Raw genomic sequence first — 17,500 nt, 5'->3', positions numbered from 1 at the left:
GTGATCAGTGATTAGTCAGTAGGAGCATGGTGATCAGTGATTAGTCATTAGGAGCATGGTGATCAGTGATTAGTCATTGGGAGCATGGTGATCAGTGATTAGGAGCATGGTGATCAGTGATTAGTCATTAGGAGCATGGTGATCAGTGATTAGTCATTAGGAGCATGGTGATCAGTGATTAGTCATTGGGAGCATGGTGATCAGTGATTAGGAGCATGGTGATCAGTCATTAGTCATTAGGAGCATGGTGATCAGTGATTAGTCATTAGGAGCATGGTGATCAGTGATTAGTCATTAGGAGCATGGTGATCAGTGATTAGTCTTTAGGAGCATGGTGATCAGTCATTAGTTATTAGGAGCATGGTGATCAGTGATTCAACATTAGGAGCATGGTGATCAGTGATTAGTCATTGGGAGCATGGTGATCAGTGATTAGTCATTAGGAGCATGGTGATCAGTCATTAGTTATTAGGAGCATGGTGATCAGTGATTCAACATTAGGAGCATGGTGATCAGTGATTAGTCTTTAGGAGCATGGTGATCAGTCATTAGTTATTAGGAGCATGGTGATCAGTGATTCAACATTAGGAGCATGGTGATCAGTGATTAGTCATTGGGAACCTGACTATTTAGGAAGTCAAAAGCCATCTAATCTTGTGAAAGCCTTTAGGTTGGAAACCCTGAACACATTCACTGCCACAGCTATTTTTGTAAGTGTTTGCAATATTTTGTAATGAGTATAAACAAATGTGTCACGTAAACTAGAATTAAGTGAAAATGAAGCATGAGCAACACACCAGATTTGCTCCCATGGTAACGATCCTGGCCTCTGTGAGCTGTTCAACCAGTAAATCCCTCCAACTCATGTGTCCTGGTTTAGTCTCTGGCCATTACACCTGGCCAAATATCAGTCTCATGCATTATTATACATGGAGTGAAGTCTGAACCCAGTGGACATACAGTACTACAAACCTCATGACAACCACTTATACATCACCACCGTTCTGTCCTTAGAAGCATTTTATAGCAATGCACAGCTGATGAAGGAGATTTGTGAGAAATGCCCATGAAACATTTTATTGTTTGTAGTGTGGTGTTGGAGAGGAAGAAGTGTGACTGTACAGAACACACAGCAGGCTTAGTACACTTACACATACACTTACTTTAAACACACATCTCACTGAAGATCAAGAAAAGAAGGTTTTCTTGACAGCGCTTAAGTCGATAAGAGCAAGTGCAGATGGCTGAAGTGATTCTTACTCCATTCCACACATCTGTCCTGATGTCATGGCTGGAAAAGAGAGCTGTTATACAGTCAGGTTCAGACGGATCACATCTGATTGGTTTAATATCTGCAAGCTGGAACAGGGCTTTCTGAGTTTGGAGAATTATCACACACATGCTGGGAGGTTTTAATAACGTCTCCTTATTCAGAGTAAATTTCCTAGATACTTAAATTATTTATAACTTTTACACAACCTTCTTTGGTCAATCCTTCAATTATTACACATCAAAAATACACAAAATTCTTCAAATTCTATGCAGCAGTTTATAAGAAGCTTTTTAATTAGTAGCTAAGATGTAGACTAGTGTTAAGGTTTTGGACTTATTGGGTAATAAAGAGAGAAATTTTGTTCTGTTTTAAATATAAGCACAGAGGTTTGTATACAAGGTGTCTTTTATAAAAACTCGTCATAACTGACATCAGATCCGGATTACTTCATTTGTTTCTTATGTAAACAATATTTAGGGCAGAAGCGTCATTAATCACTTACAGGTGTACACTCATTCAGGAAATCACTTCTTTTCCTTCTCCACAATTCCACTAATACAATCTGCTCCTCCGCCTCAGCAGCTGCTTCACAGTGGCATAAAAAGAGCAGATGGAAAAAGACAAAGCAAAAAACAGCCTTCAGTACTAGACCGGCTTTGGCCACAAATCTACTGTTAACATAAAAAAATGTTAATGACAGGAGACCATGAAGGAGCCGGTGTTTATACCCTTTATATTATTATAACCTTTATTTTATTTATATGCTGCAGAGAGATGGAGTTGTAAAGCAGAGCGTGATAATTGTCTAGACAGCGTCCTGCAGAGGGGGGGGGGGAGCAAGAGAGAGAGAGAGAGAGAGAGAGAGAGAGAGAGAGAGAGAGAGAGAGAGAGATGGAGGGAGAGAGAGAGAGAGAGAGAGAGAGAGAGAGAGAGAGAGAGAGAGAGAGAGAGAGAGAGAGAGAGAGAGAGAGAGAGAGAGAGAGAGAGAGAGAGAGAGAGAGAGAGAGAGAGAGAGAGAGAGAGAGAGAGAGAGAGAGAGAGGGAGAGAGAAAGAGGGAGAGAGAGAGATGGAGGGAGAGAGAGAGAGAGAGAGAGAGAGAGTGAGAGAGAGAGGGAGAGAGAGAGAGGGAGAGAGAGAGAGAGAGAGAGAGAGAGAGAGAGAGAGAGAGAGAGAGAGAGAGAGAGAGAGAGAGAGAGAGAGAGATGGAGAGAGATGGAGAGAGAGAGGGAGCGAGAGACAGAGAGAGACAGAGAGAGAGATGGAGAGAGAGGGAGCGAGAGAGAGCGAGAGAGAGAGAGAGAGAGGGAGAGAGAGAGAGAGAGAGAGAGAGAGAGAGCGAGAGACAAAGAGAGAGAGAGAGATGGAGAGAAAGAGACAGAGCGAGAGAGAGAGAAAGAGAGAGGGAGAGAGAGGGAGCGAGAGACAGAAAGAGAGAGAGAGAGAGAGAGAGAGAGGGAGCGAGAGACAGAGAGAGACAGAGAGAGAGATGGAGAGAGATGGAGAGAGAGAGGGAGCGAGAGAGAGAGAGACAGAGGGAGAGAAGGGGGGGAGGGAGAGAGAGAGAGAGAGAGAGCGAGAGACAAAGAGAGAGAGAGAGAGAGAGAGCGAGAGACAAAGAGAGAGAGAGATGGAGAGAAAGAGACAGAGCGAGAGAGAGAGAAAGAGAGAGGGAGAGAGAGGGGGGAGAGGGAGCGAGAGAGAGAGAGAGTGGGGAGAGAGAAAGAGAGAGAGAGAGAGAGAGTGGAGAGAGAGAGAGAGAGAGAGAGAGAGAGAGAGAGAGAGAGAGAGACAGAGAGAGAGAGAGAGAGAGAGAGAGAGAGAGAGAGAGAGAGAGAGAGAGAGAGAGAGAGAGAGAGAGAGAGAGAGACTTGGAAGTTTTCCTTGAGCTCTAAGTGTTTGTATTTTGGGTTTCTGTGATGAAGGACAGACGTACATCTTTATACACCACTTACATTTACAAAACAATTCCTCTGGATGTGAGGATAAAAATATGTTTTGTTCATCAGTGGTGGGAAACACTGAGTTGAGGTAAAGTTGGTTCTCCTTTGAGTTTGTTACTTCTCATGAACTCATGACTCCATTTGTTCAGCTGAGGAATGTGTGGATGTGTGTATAAGATGTGTTCAGTCCTGCCTTCTTACACCACAGTCACTATTACAGCTAATATGCTCAGCAATAACATGCTAATTATGCTATTGTTCATCATTTATTCCCAGCACTCGGGTTTCGACCTGTATCACGTATCAAATTCTGTCAGTTTACTAAACACACGCTAGTTTAATGAGCTAAAATGCTGAGTCTTGATTATTTACATACTAAAACACCTATTATATTTCAGATATTTTCAGATTTCCTTCCACAAATGTCAACACCGATTCATCATGAAATGTGCTAAAACTTTCGATTAGCAAATGTAGCTAATGTGTTAGCATGTGCAGTCTGGAGCAGTTATGGCTAATTTTACCTTATTATATCATTATTTTTCAATAAACTAATCATAAGATGCAAACTTTTGTATTATCAGGAAGTGAGGTCAGTACTTCTACATAGCCTAGAACATACAGAACGTAGCATCTAACATGTAGCTAACGTTCAGACAGTAAATATGGTCTCTCTGGTTTGAGAGGCCGCAGGATCCTGTAATTATTAACATGTGGCGATAATCCTTCTGTCGTCTTTCAGGTGGGTTTAAACGTGATAAATGAAAGTGTCTCGTGTTCAGGAAAATTACAGAGCTGTGCTGCTGTTAATTACAGCCATAACCATGTTACACTCTACACCTCAGGCCCTTAATTCACACAAACATCACCACAACTTTGGACAAATGGCTGGGTTTTAGCTCATACTGTAGCATAAACAATGCTGCAGTGCAAACTGTTAACAAGCTGAAGAGCAACTGTATCATTGCTCAGCTGTTTAGTGTACAGTATATTGTCCTTAAGTTGAGAAACATTTTGTTTTAATGTGTGTTGTTTCTCCTTGCACTCATTCTTTTGTCATGAGTCTAACGTCGAGTCCTAGCATCACTCCAAAGCACTGATTGGGTTTATGAGTTGAGATTAGTGTGAAATTGGTGGCTGGACCTGCTGCCCTCATGCTTCTTCTTCTTCTTCTTCTTCTCAGGATGTCATAATCTGCACTCAGGAAAGTTTTTTCTCATCTTTTACACAGAGCTCTAAGGCCCAGCGTACTGGATTAGCATCTGGATTTCTTTGAAGAAAAATGTTGCTCTGTTGCGCGGTGAATTTAAGATATTCATCATTGTTTGAGAAGTTCTGGCGCAAGAACCAGACAGTCCAACTTTTCCCCTGTACTCATGTGTAAAATGAGTCAAAAATGTGTTTTCCTCATCTGTAATCGTTCCATCACTGCCATGGGCTAAGGTGTGTATTCGGTGGAGAGGAGATGCTGCTTGGAGGACCACCACATCCCACAGCTTTTATTTCTTCTGTGAAAAAACCTCACAGTATCTAAAGCTGCATACAGATTCTGCAGAGCTGCTGACATTCCTCCACTTTATCCTTAGTGAATGGAGCAAAGTCTTCTATCAACAGCTGAGATGTAGATAACAGACCGCCTGTGTCTGGACTGTTGGTAGTCTTCTGCAGCTACTTTACTCCAGGAGCATGTTAATTACCTCTGATTGAGGGCATCATCCCAGCATCTGCTGCTCCTTCAAACAAGGGCTATAAAAAATACTGTAATTTAGGGAGGCACCTTTGAAGTTGGATGTATATATTGTCCTAAAATATCTTTGGAAAAATTTATTCCATAATCAAGCATCTCATCACATCAAACAAACAAAGAGTAGCTACAAAGTTAATTCCATTAGCATCATACGCATACAGTTACAGCAGAAAACACGATCACATCCAGACAGATCAAATCAGAGCGACTTAAACAAATGGATCTGCATAGATCATTAACATAATTTGCATAATCATTCCCAGAGAAGAGACAGGTACATTTGGAATAACTTACGATAAAGGTTATGTGAATTTTGCATAACAAACAAAAACATTTAACAAAGTGCATAGATTATAGCTACGATACAATTCTACACATGACACAAGAGAACAAGACCAAGTGGAAACAAACATGTGCCAGTACCCAGTTTCTCACCTCGCCATAAGTGTGTGATATTTCATTATAAAGTACTTCTGTAAGTCGCTACAGATCTCACCAGAGACACCACTGAGTGTTTATCTGCTAGTCTTTCAAACAGAACTGTGAAGAAGCACCCCAGGAAAGCTGTAACCATGACAACCAATCCTGGCATCCTACAGACGAGGACGTTTCATGAGCTGAAATCCGATGGTGTTATTTCTAATCATTTATAACTCGTTGTATTTCCAGTGTGATCTGTTAAAATAATGAGATTTATGAGATAACTCAAAATGTTTGTCATAATGTTATTAAGTCAAAATACCAAGCTGATGTATTGGAATGATGAACTGGACATAAGACAATCAAACACAATCAGAATAATGATGTAGATCTTTCTGCATGTCTTGCAGTTCAGAGCTTGTGTAGAATGTTAGTGAAGAGAGTTCATGTAGACCAGTAAACCATGTTGTTCAGACATTTTGCTTCCTGTGCTCATGTTGGACACAGCGAGATGCGTCGTATCGCAGATTATCAGCACATGCCCTTAGTGGAAAGATGCAAAAGACATAAATAAGTATCAATATCCCTGTTTGTATTTAAAAGTTCTTGAAAATCTCCAGGTCCTTCGGGGAAACGGCAGGTTCTTTTTTGCGTTTTTCTTCAGGATAAGTCTCGAAATTCGACGGATCGCCCTCATGTGCGACCGCAGGAATGATGATCGGCTGACTCGGATAGAAGAGAAAAAATGACCAATAAAATAAATCAATAAATAGACACAAGAACTCACACAAAAGTATATCCACGTTAAAAGTAGTACAATGCTTTCAAAATTATTGGCACCCCTACAATCGGTAACACAATTCTGTGTCCTCTTCTGGATAGGAATTTGAATTTCACTCTCATTCATTCATCTTCTACCTCTTATCTGAACTACCTCGGGTCACGGGGAGCCTGTGCCTATCTCAGGCGTCATCGGGCATCAAGGCAGGATACACCCTGGACGGAGTGCCAACCCATCACAGGGCACACACACACACACTCTCATTCACTCACATAATCACACACTATGGACAATTTTCCAGAGATGCCAATCAACCTACCATGCATGTCTTTGGACCGGGGGAGGAAACCGGAGTACCCGGAGGAAACCCCCGAGGCACGGGGAGAACATGCAAACTCCACACACACAAGGCGGAGGCGGGAATCGAACCCCAACCCTGGAGGTGTGAGGCGAACGTGCTAACCACTAAGTCACCGTGACCCCCTATTTGAATTTCATTTTTTTTTGTTTTTTTTTTTAGACAAATGTCTAATCTTAACTAAATCAGACACTGATAGATTGGATTTCACATATATATGGGGCAAATCGTAACTGTTTATAAAGACAACTCTTGGGTCTTTTGAGCTCTTTGGCCGTCCACATGCTGACTGAGTTCATATTTATCCACAGAGGTGGTTCATGAAGTTCATTTGAATCCAGAATCTTCTCATCTTTACTCATTATTGTGAAGGTGCCAATAATTCTGAAGTTGTTGTACAGTATACAGCTGCAAAAATACAAAATACCTTCAGTTTTCTCTGAGGAACGACGTCCCAGTCTACAGATCGAAACCATTTGTGGTTCTTCACATCCTCCGCACCTCCCTGAAAAAAGGATAGAAAAAAAATGAATATTTATTAAAAAATAAATAAATAAATACAATAAAAGACAATAAGCAAATGAGCAAACAATTGTTTATTTAATTAGTCGGAAAAAGTCACGTTTTTTTGTAGTATATTTATTGCACACCTTCATAAATCACCAAATTCTATTTATTTCTGTTTGAACTTATTTCTTTATTTACAACTATAAAATATTTAGTGAGCATGTAGCACAAAACCTTCCTCACACGGGACATTTGTTGTGTCAAGCGGCAAAAATCTGTGTTAACACAGCTGACACCACACACACACACACACACACACACACACACATCCTGAGGACTGTAATCTCCCACAGAGACGAGACACAAATACAGATGTCTAGTTTCTGTTCTTCATGAACTTCTGCTTTCCTTTAAAGAGTAAAGAGTCTGACAGCATAAATGTAACCTGAGTGGTTAATGTAACCTGAGGGGTTAAAGGTCAGCGCACACCGTGAAGACCCTCGAGCAGAAAGGTGTCTGATTGGGACGTCACCAAGGATCTGATGTCCTCTAATTATCTGCCTGTAAATAACTAATCAGTTTAGTTAGTGTAGCTGCTAAACTTTTTATTAGCTAAATGAGGACAGATCACTAGTGAGAATCTCATGACCAGTCAGATCTTCTGGTAACGCGGTCGGTTTCACCTCCAGCTCTGTTGTGTCCTTTCTGACTTGCAGGATGCAGTAAACTATAAAACGGTGCGGAGTCTCGCAGCGGCTCGGTGGGGGATCGTAAAGAAGAAAAAAAAAAGGAAAAAAGATCAAAGGTGACACAAGACGAGTGAAACGACGGCTTTAAATTCCAGATCTCAGCGGTCAGAAACATCAGAGTATTTATTCAGTTATTTATTCAGCTAATAAAGTGTGACGTTTTGTCCAGCATGAACACATTTAAATAAAAACCTCAGGTGTTTCCTCATGTGATTCCCCTCACACTCCACTAACACTGAGCTTCAGGACACAACTCTCACATCACCTCATAATGCTAATCAAAGTCGCTTAGTAAAGAGCTAATTGTTTCTCGTTAAACACATGAAACTAATCCGGAGTAAATTTACACGGCTGACGTCTGGAGCACAAACAAATATCAGGAACCAGCTCAAGTAAAGTCTGTGGTTCTAAAGCTAGCATCATGCTAAACATGCTAATGCTAACACTTGAAACAGTTTTCTTTATTTTAATACGCAAGAATCATTGAATTCTGTTTTAAAAAATATTATTATAATAATATTAATATATAATATTTATTATATTAATATTTTAATAATAATAATATTTTGCTCACTTACTCTCAGGTTGCCAAGTCTCTTAGATTTATCGACGACAAGCAGCTTCTTGATGAGATCTCTACAGAGAAACAACAACAAAACACCATTTATTTCATCTCAGTGACCCAAAGACCAGGATAAAGATCACATTTAACTTGATCTCAGTGCTTTGGTTCAAATAAAATAAATAAAAAATTAATAACAATATAAAAATATTACAAATATTGCACTAATTTACTTTTACAAAGAAAATCTATTAAATATACAGTATATAATACAAACAGTAGCTAATCTCAGATTGTATAACTTTATAACTTCTAATCAGAACTGTGACAGAATCGTAGTGATTTATTTTCAGTTCATTTTAAAAACACTCAGTCAGTCCAGAGCTGCTGCTTACTTCACATGGAAGTCCAGCTGCCGAGGGATGTTCAGCTTGGCCGAGAGAACCTTCTGGTAAATACCGAAGGGGTTATCGTCAAAAAACGGTGGATACCTTACAAAAAACAACAAGAGTGAGAACCAGACAGACAGAAACATGGATCATACACAAGGTCTGAGAGTAAAGACATGATGAAAGGAAATGAGAGAGAGAGAGAGAGAGAGAGAGAGAGAGAAAGGAAGAGAGGAGAGACATGAGGAGGAGAGAGAGAGAGAGAGAAAGAGAGAGAGACATGAGAGAGAGAGCGAGAAAGAAAGAGAGAGAGAGAGAGAGGAGAGAGAGAGAAAGAGAGAGAGGAGGAGAGAGAGAGAGAAAGAGAGGAGAGAGAGAGAGAGAGAGAGAGAGAGAGAGAGAGAAAGAAAGAAAGAGAGAGAGAGAGAGAGAAGGAGGAGAGAGAGAGAGTGAGAGGGAGAGAGAGAGAGAGAGAGAGAAGGAGGAGAGAGAGAGAGTGAGAGGGAGAGAGAGAGAGAGAAGGAGGAGAGAGAGAGTGAGAGGGAGAGAGAGAGAGAGAGAGAGAGAGAGAGAGGAATAGAAAGACAGAGAGAGAGAGAGAGAGAGGAATAGAAAGACAGAGAGAGGAGGAGGAATGATTGTAACTCTATAGTTGTCTCTTATTTACTGAGACTGAGACTGAACGAGTTTTTTATTTTCCTGGTGAAAAACTTCTCTATTTATTTGGACAGAAACATTCAGGAGTTCTGATAGAAAGCAAATAAAGAAGTATTGAAGGGGAGGAGGGTCTCAGTCAGCAGGTGAAGGTGAAGCTCATTCTGAGCTCTGATTGGTCAGAAGGTGTTGAGCAGCTGTCAATCACACAGTTTACACCTCTGTAGACACTGAAACATTAACACCAACAAATAAACATAAATCTCTCCAGGACGTGATGTTAGAGGAACGTGGCATCGTTGGTTGTTTTCATACTCGGTGTTTTCTTCCTTATGCATGAAGTCTGCAGGCTGTAAGAGAGTGTGTGAGGAAGATGAGGAAGATGAGGAGCAGATAACTGAAGCCTGCTGGAAGTGAAACAGTCACGCATGGCTGCAATCTTATTTAGTCTCAGGCAACAGAAAACAACAGAAGAGTCCAACATCCTTCCTCCTGAAAACTCAGGCCAAACCTAACATCACTGCCTGACACACACACACACACAGAGGTACACACACACAGTTACACACACACAGTTACACACACACAGTTACACACACACACACACACACACAGTTACACACACACAGACAGACAGAGAGATACACACACAATTACACACACACACACACAGAGGTACACACACACAGTTACACACACACACACACACACAGTTACACACACACACACACACACAGAGGTACACACACACACACACACACACACACAGTGGTACACATACACACACACAGAGGTACACACACACACACATACACACACACAGAGGTACACATACACACCCACACACACACCCACACACACACACGCAGAGGTACACACACAGCTACACGTACACACACCCACACAGATACACACACACACACTCACACAAATGTTCAAAGACAGAGAGGGAATCTGAGTGAAAATCAATTGTTATTCAGAGACATTTGTGTAACACTGGAGTTTTAACTCCTATAAAATCCCCTTAACTATAATATATAAAAGAGAATTTAATAAATCTAAGAGTTACTGGGTCACTAATTTAATCATCAACAAACTCTTAACATCTGCTCAGACATCAGGAGTTAAATCTGTGAATGAAGACTTTTTTTTGGCTCAACACTAAATGGAGATGCAGCTGTTTTCTCTGGATGTCTGTTTTAAGTCTGTTTAAAACAAACAGACTGACAGACACACAGACAGACTGACAGACAGACTGACAGATAGATACACACACAGATACACACACACACAGATACACACACACACACAGATACACATACACACACACACACACACACAGATACACACACAGACACACACACATACACACACAGACACACACACATACACACACAGACAGACTGACAGACAGACTGACAGACAGACTGACAGATAGATACACACACAGATACACACAGATACACACAGATACACACACAGATACACACACACACAGATACACATATACACACACACACACAGATACACACACAGACACACACAGATACACACACAGATACACACACACACACACAGATACACATATACACACACAGACACACACAGATACACACACAGACACACACACATACACACACAGATACACACACAGATACACACACAGATACACACACACACAGATACACATATACACACACACACACACAGACACACACACAGACAGATACACACACAAACACACACAGAAACACACAAAACTCTCTCTCTCTCTCTCTCTCTCATACAGAGGTGTTACAGATTTATAATCACTTTAATGTTGAACATCAGTTTCCCTGAAAATTCCTAAATTTGTGAAATGAAATGTAAAACTTTCTCCATCCAGGAAAACACAAAGGAGAAAAAGGAAATCAAACTTATTGACACTAACTGTGTTTAATTAGAGAAATGTTTTAATAAATTAGATTTAATAAATTAGATTTAATAAATTAGATTTAATAAATTAGATTTAATAAATTTGATAACTTACTAAGAAATAAGATAAATTAATTTACTACAAGCTAATAAATGGGGAAAAAATAAGATTATAAAACTACATGTTTTCAGGCCCAATATGTGATTTAAAAACAACAAAAACAACAACAAATGAATGTATTTTCTTACTGTATCAATGGACACTGAAGACACTGGAGCTTTTGTTCTGGCAGCAAAATAGTTTAGTGAAATTTACAGATCAATGACGGCAAAATGTCCGGTTTAAGACCGACACTGACGCCTAGTGGTCACACCGTGTCACTGCTGCTGCTTATGGTTTCCTTTTTTCCTTCTTCTTCTTCTTCTTCTTCTTCTTCTTCTTCTTCTTCTTCTTCTTATTATTATTACTATTATTTAAAACCTGTATTGTGAAGTCCTGTATATTAAAATATATTATTTAGATTCAAAATAATTAAACATGGAATTTCTATTTAATTCTATGTTTTAAAAAGAAAATATAAACTTGCCACAGACAACAATTCCATTTATTTATATTAAAATGTAAAATTTAAACTCACCCAGACAGCATTTCAAAAATTAGCACACCCAGGGCCCACCAGTCCACTGCCAGACCATGACCTTTGCCCTGAATAATCTCGGGCGCCAGATACTCTGGTGTTCCACATAATGTACACGTCCTACACACACACACACACACACACACACACACACAAATTAATTTTGTTTAATGTTTAACAAGCATGAATCAATGTAACTCATAAATGAAGTTTTTTAGATTAAACTATTACTGTCTTTATTTACAAAGACATCGTTTCGTCCTGCACCGAAGGAAAGAGAACATCATGGAGAGGAAGAGATGGAGGGATGGAACCTTCACTAGGATAAGCAGGTTAGTGAATAAGATGCAGGTATGTAAAAAAGGAAGAATGAATGAATGAAAGATAAATAGGAGAGTGAGAGCAGAAGAGAGACAGAGACACCAGGACTAACTAATACTCCTCCCATCTATACGTCTGTACTTCTGTCTCTAACATTCTCTACGTCACAGGTTTAGATCAACGCACTTGTTCTTACACGTTTCCATAGTAACAGCTTGTTCACTTGGAGTTTTTATAAGGAGATGTGACATTTATGGAAGTCTCCAGTCCCAGGACAGAACTAGTTTTAGTTTTGTTCTTCTTTCTGCTGCGTGTCTGCTTTAATTTCTCACCTGAACCTCATGCATTTACATTCTCTAGTCAAATGTGTCTCAGGTCAGGCAGACTGACCGCACTGCACATAAATATGCAAATTAGATCTTTTCATTTGAATACCAAAATTCAAATCCTTCCATCACTAAGCTAAACTCCGCCCCCTACCTGTCTACCATCTTCTTGGCGAATCCGAAGTCAGTGAGTTTGACGTGGCCTTCGCGGTCCAGCAGGATGTTCTCCGGTTTCAGGTCTCTGTAGACGATGTCTTTAGAGTGAAGATACTCCAGTGCACAAATGATTTCTGCTGCGAAGAACAGACTCGTGTCGTTACTGAACTTTCCACGACTGCGCAGGTAGGTGAAGAGCTCACCGCCAGGCACAAACTCCATCAGCATGAAGAGACACCGATCATCATGCCAAGTCCAGAACCTATCAGTTTAGACAGAACATGACAGGAAATCTCAAAGCTTCATCACAGTCACTTTAAAGAACCAAAGGTGGAATATTTTCTCTCATTAAACCCAAAGCCGAAGCTACTCTTGGATCATCTGGAGATCTCCACTAGTGTCCAATCACCTACAGTGACGTCCACATTGAGCAGCCAATCAGAGGACAGAACAAACCTAAACTCTGTGTTTGCCAGCCATCACTTTTCCTGTGTTTCTTTGCAGCAGACATGAGATTGTGTTTGTAAACTGAGCTCGTTAGTGTAGTAGACTCGTTAGTGTAGTAGACTCGTTAGTGTAGTAGACTCGTTAGTGTAGTAGACTCGTTAGTGTAGTAGACTCGTTAGTGTAGTAGACTGGTTAGTGTAGTAGACTCGTTAGTGTAGTAGACTCGTTAGTGTAGTAGACTCGTTAGTGTAGTAGACTCGTTAATGACAGAGATCTAGTACACAGAGTAAACCTGTGTATGTTCTGTTCTGTCTCCGCCCCTGACCTGTAATTGGTTAATGACCTGTTTGGTGTTCATCATTAAATTGGTTATTAATAAATAATTAACCCGGTTTAATGTATTTATGCATCCTTATAATGCTAATGGTCTGAAACTAACACCACTGACACTAACACCACTGACACTAACATCACTGACACTAACACCACTTACATTAACACCACTGACACTAACGTCACTGACACCAACACCACTGACACCAACACCACTGACACCAACACCACTGACACTTACACCACTGACACTAACACCACTGACACTAACATCACTGACACTAACACCACTGACACTAACACCACTGACACTAACACCACTTACATTAACACCACTTACATTAACACCACTTACATTAACACCACTGACACTAACACCACTGACACTAACACCACTTACATTAACACCACTGACACTAACACCACTTACATTAACACCACTTACATTAACACCACTGACACTAACACCACTTACATTAACACCACTGACACTAACACCACTTACATTAACACCACTGACACTTACACCACTGACACTAACGTCACTGACACCAACACCACTGACACCAACACCACTGACACTAACACCACTGACACTAACACCACTGACATTAACACCACTTACATTAACACCACTGACATTAACACCACTGACACTAACACCACTGACACTAACACCTGATTGGTGTTCATTATTGATTAGGTTCCCTTTTATATCCTGGTGTGTCAGAGTCTCATTGTGGAGATTTGTTGATTATATCACACATTTCTCAGCCTTGTGAAGTCAACGAGTGAGACACAGATAAACAAACAGGGGGCGGAGACACAGGGGGCGGAGACACAGGGGGCGGAGACACAGGGGGCGGAGACACAGGGGGCGGAGACACAGGGGGCGGAGACACAGGGGGCGGAGACACAGGGGGCGGAGACACAGGGGGCGGAGACACAGGGGGCGGAGACACAGGGGGCGGAGACACAGGGGGCGGAGACACAGGGGGCGGAGACACAGGGGGCGGAGACACAGGGGGCGGAGACAAGACTAGACAAATCACACGGTAAAATCCACAACAGCACAAAGCACATCACATGCAGCGCTCACCGAGGGGGATTTGTGACCGTTTTAGTAAATTATTTAATCAACTTAAGTGTCAGATCCCTGATATGATGTGGGAGGAAACCTGAGACGCCACAGAGAGACGGGAGAACATGCCAAAGTCCATGTAGAGAGAAACCTGAGCTTAGGATTGAGCTGTGAGGCAGCACCCAGCAACAGAATTAGCTAATGAGCTAAATGTAAATCTTTACATCCTCCTGGGTTCTTGGATCTAATTCCAGACCAGAGTGAGTTCTGAGAGAACAGATTAAGAACATTTACTAAACCCTTCAGCTCCAGAGTCAAACGGTCCAGACTCAATACTTCATGCATTTTGTATGCGGTGAAATTAGACGTTAAAAGCCCCAGAAATAAGCTGCAACACAATACAGCTGCATAATTCACCCTGTAGCCCATTAGTGATAAAAATAGCTAGAAATTCGGTGTCTGGAGCATCACAATGTCTTAAAACTGCATCATCTGATATGGAGAGAATCTTTTAGGGGAAAGACAAAAGTCTGAGTGGACAATCTGAATCACTCAGTGTTTATGTGAGTAGATACAGGATAGATGTATTAACACCACTGACACTAACACCACCGACACTAACACCACCGACACTAACACCACTGACACTAACACCACTGTCACTAACACCACTGTCACTAACACCACTGACACTAACACCACTGACACTAACACCACTGACACTAACACCACTGACACTAACACCACTGAGAGTAACACCACTGACACTAACACCAGTGACATTAACACCACTGAGAGTAACACCACTGACACTAACACCACTGACACTAACACCACTGACACTAACACCACCGACACTAACACCACTGTGAGTAACACCACTGAGAGTAACACCACTGACACTAACACCAGTGACATTAACACCACTGAGAGTAACACCACTGACACTAACACCACTGACACTAACACCACTGACACTAACACCACTGACACTAACACCACTGACACTAACGCCACCGACACTAACGCCACCGACACTAATGCCACCGACACTAACACCACTGAGAGTAACACCACTGACACTAACACCACTGACACTAACACCACTGAGAGTAACACCACCGACACTAACATCACTGACACTTGCACCACTGACACTTGCACCACTGACACTAACACCACTGTCACTAACACCACTGTCACTAACACCACCGTCACTAACACCACCGTCACTAACACCACCGTCACTAACACCACCGACACTAACACCACCGACACTAACATCACTGACACTTACACCACTGTCACTAACACCACCGACACTAACATCACTGACACTTACACCACTGTCACTAACGCCACCGACACTAACGCCACCGACACTAATGCCACCGACACTAACACCACTGAGAGTAACACCACTGACACTAACACCACTGTCACTAACACCACTGTCACTAACACCACCGACACTAACACCACCGACACTTACACCACTGACACTTACACCACTGACACTTGCACCACTGACACTAACACCACTGTCACTAACACCACCAACACTAACACCACTGTCACTAACACCACTGACACTAACATCACTGACACTTACACCACTGACACTTGCACCACTGACATTAACACCACAGACACTAACACCACTGACATTAACGCCACAATCACTAACACCACCGACACTAACACCACTGACACCAACACCACTGTCACTAACGCCACCGTCACTAACGCCACCGTCACTAACGCCACCGTCACTAACGCCACCGTCACTAACGCCACCGACACTAACGCCACCGACACTAACGCCACTATCACTAACACCACCGACACTAACACCACCGACACTAACACCACTGACACTAATACCACCGACACTAACATCACTGAGAGTAACACCACCGACACTAACACCACCGACACCAACACCACTGACATTAACACCACTGACTCTAACACCACCGACTCTAACATCACTGAGAGTAACACCACCGACACTAACACCATTGACACTAACACCAGTGACATTAACACCACCGACACCAACACCACTGACATTAACACCACTGACTCTAACACCACCGACTCTAACACCACCGACTCTAACACCACCGACTCTAACACCACTGAGAGTAACACCACCAACACTAACACTACATTACGCAGCTTTTTCACGCTTTTTTTGCAGCTATTTTGTATTTTTTTCGTCTGTGCAGTAAATGTTTTTAAACAGTGTGAAGAAATGTCAATAAAAATGTCTCAAAAGATTAATTCAGATGTGGTGTCTGAATTGTTCTAGTGTGATGTGGTTAACTTTATCGCATTAATCAGCATCATGTTGATCCCATTTAACATAAAATGTGATAAAAGCACGAAGCATCATCACACTAAACCTCAATCACATTCAGCTTCTCAGTACAGAGATGTCAATCTTTATCTCTTTCTAGAAACAGAACTCACAGTTTGACGATAAAAGGATGATTGACTTCCATAAGGACTTCTTTCTCATTGTGAACATGTTGCTGCTGTTTCAGTCGGATTAAATCCACGATTTTCATGGACTTTAATGCAAAGTAGCCCTTGGATTTGCGATCCTGCACCAGCACCACGCGGCCGAAAGTGCCTGTACCTGTGTGAAGGAAATGCAGAAGGAGGAAATCAACATGAACAACGGGGAGATTGTTGTGGTTCAGGCGGCCATTTTGTATTTTACAGCAGTGTCCGTATTAATATGTGTATTATTGTTGTTATTATTCTTGACTATGACTTGTAGGTCTTTGTCCACAGCCTGTAACCTCACTGTTCACATTCAGGGCTCAAAGATGTCGCTCCACTAGCTTTAATCCATACAGTTCATTTGCAGTCTCATAAAGAATTCAGGCCACATT

The 17,500-nt window shown here is 41.5% G+C and overlaps 1 protein-coding gene across 2 annotated transcripts in view; it reads right to left on the bottom strand.

The window, feature by feature from the left end:
• Positions 1–5,023: 5,023 nt before the first annotated feature.
• The window catches only part of LOC132850575 (cAMP-dependent protein kinase catalytic subunit PRKX-like), a 13,771-nt gene continuing 1,294 nt past the window's right edge, over positions 5,024–17,500 (bottom strand). The window contains exons 2-8 of one of the 2 annotated variants that reach the window (XM_060877215.1): positions 17,073–17,241; positions 12,735–12,998; positions 11,934–12,053; positions 8,734–8,829; positions 8,355–8,412; positions 6,948–7,025; positions 5,024–6,107 (exon numbers count right to left, since the gene is read on the bottom strand). In XM_060877215.1, the coding sequence (XP_060733198.1) occupies positions 6,075–6,107; positions 6,948–7,025; positions 8,355–8,412; positions 8,734–8,829; positions 11,934–12,053; positions 12,735–12,998; positions 17,073–17,241 (818 nt within the window). In that variant the 3' untranslated portion in view covers positions 5,024–6,074. The remainder of the gene's footprint in view (positions 6,108–6,947; positions 7,026–8,354; positions 8,413–8,733; positions 8,830–11,933; positions 12,054–12,734; positions 12,999–17,072; positions 17,242–17,500) is intronic. The other variant, XM_060877214.1, reaches the window with a different exon arrangement.

The sequence above is a fragment of the Tachysurus vachellii genome, chromosome 8, assembly GCF_030014155.1.
Source record: "Tachysurus vachellii isolate PV-2020 chromosome 8, HZAU_Pvac_v1, whole genome shotgun sequence".
Taxonomy (NCBI): Eukaryota; Metazoa; Chordata; class Actinopteri; order Siluriformes; family Bagridae; genus Tachysurus; species Tachysurus vachellii.
This window is presented reverse-complemented; position numbering and strand designations above follow the sequence as displayed.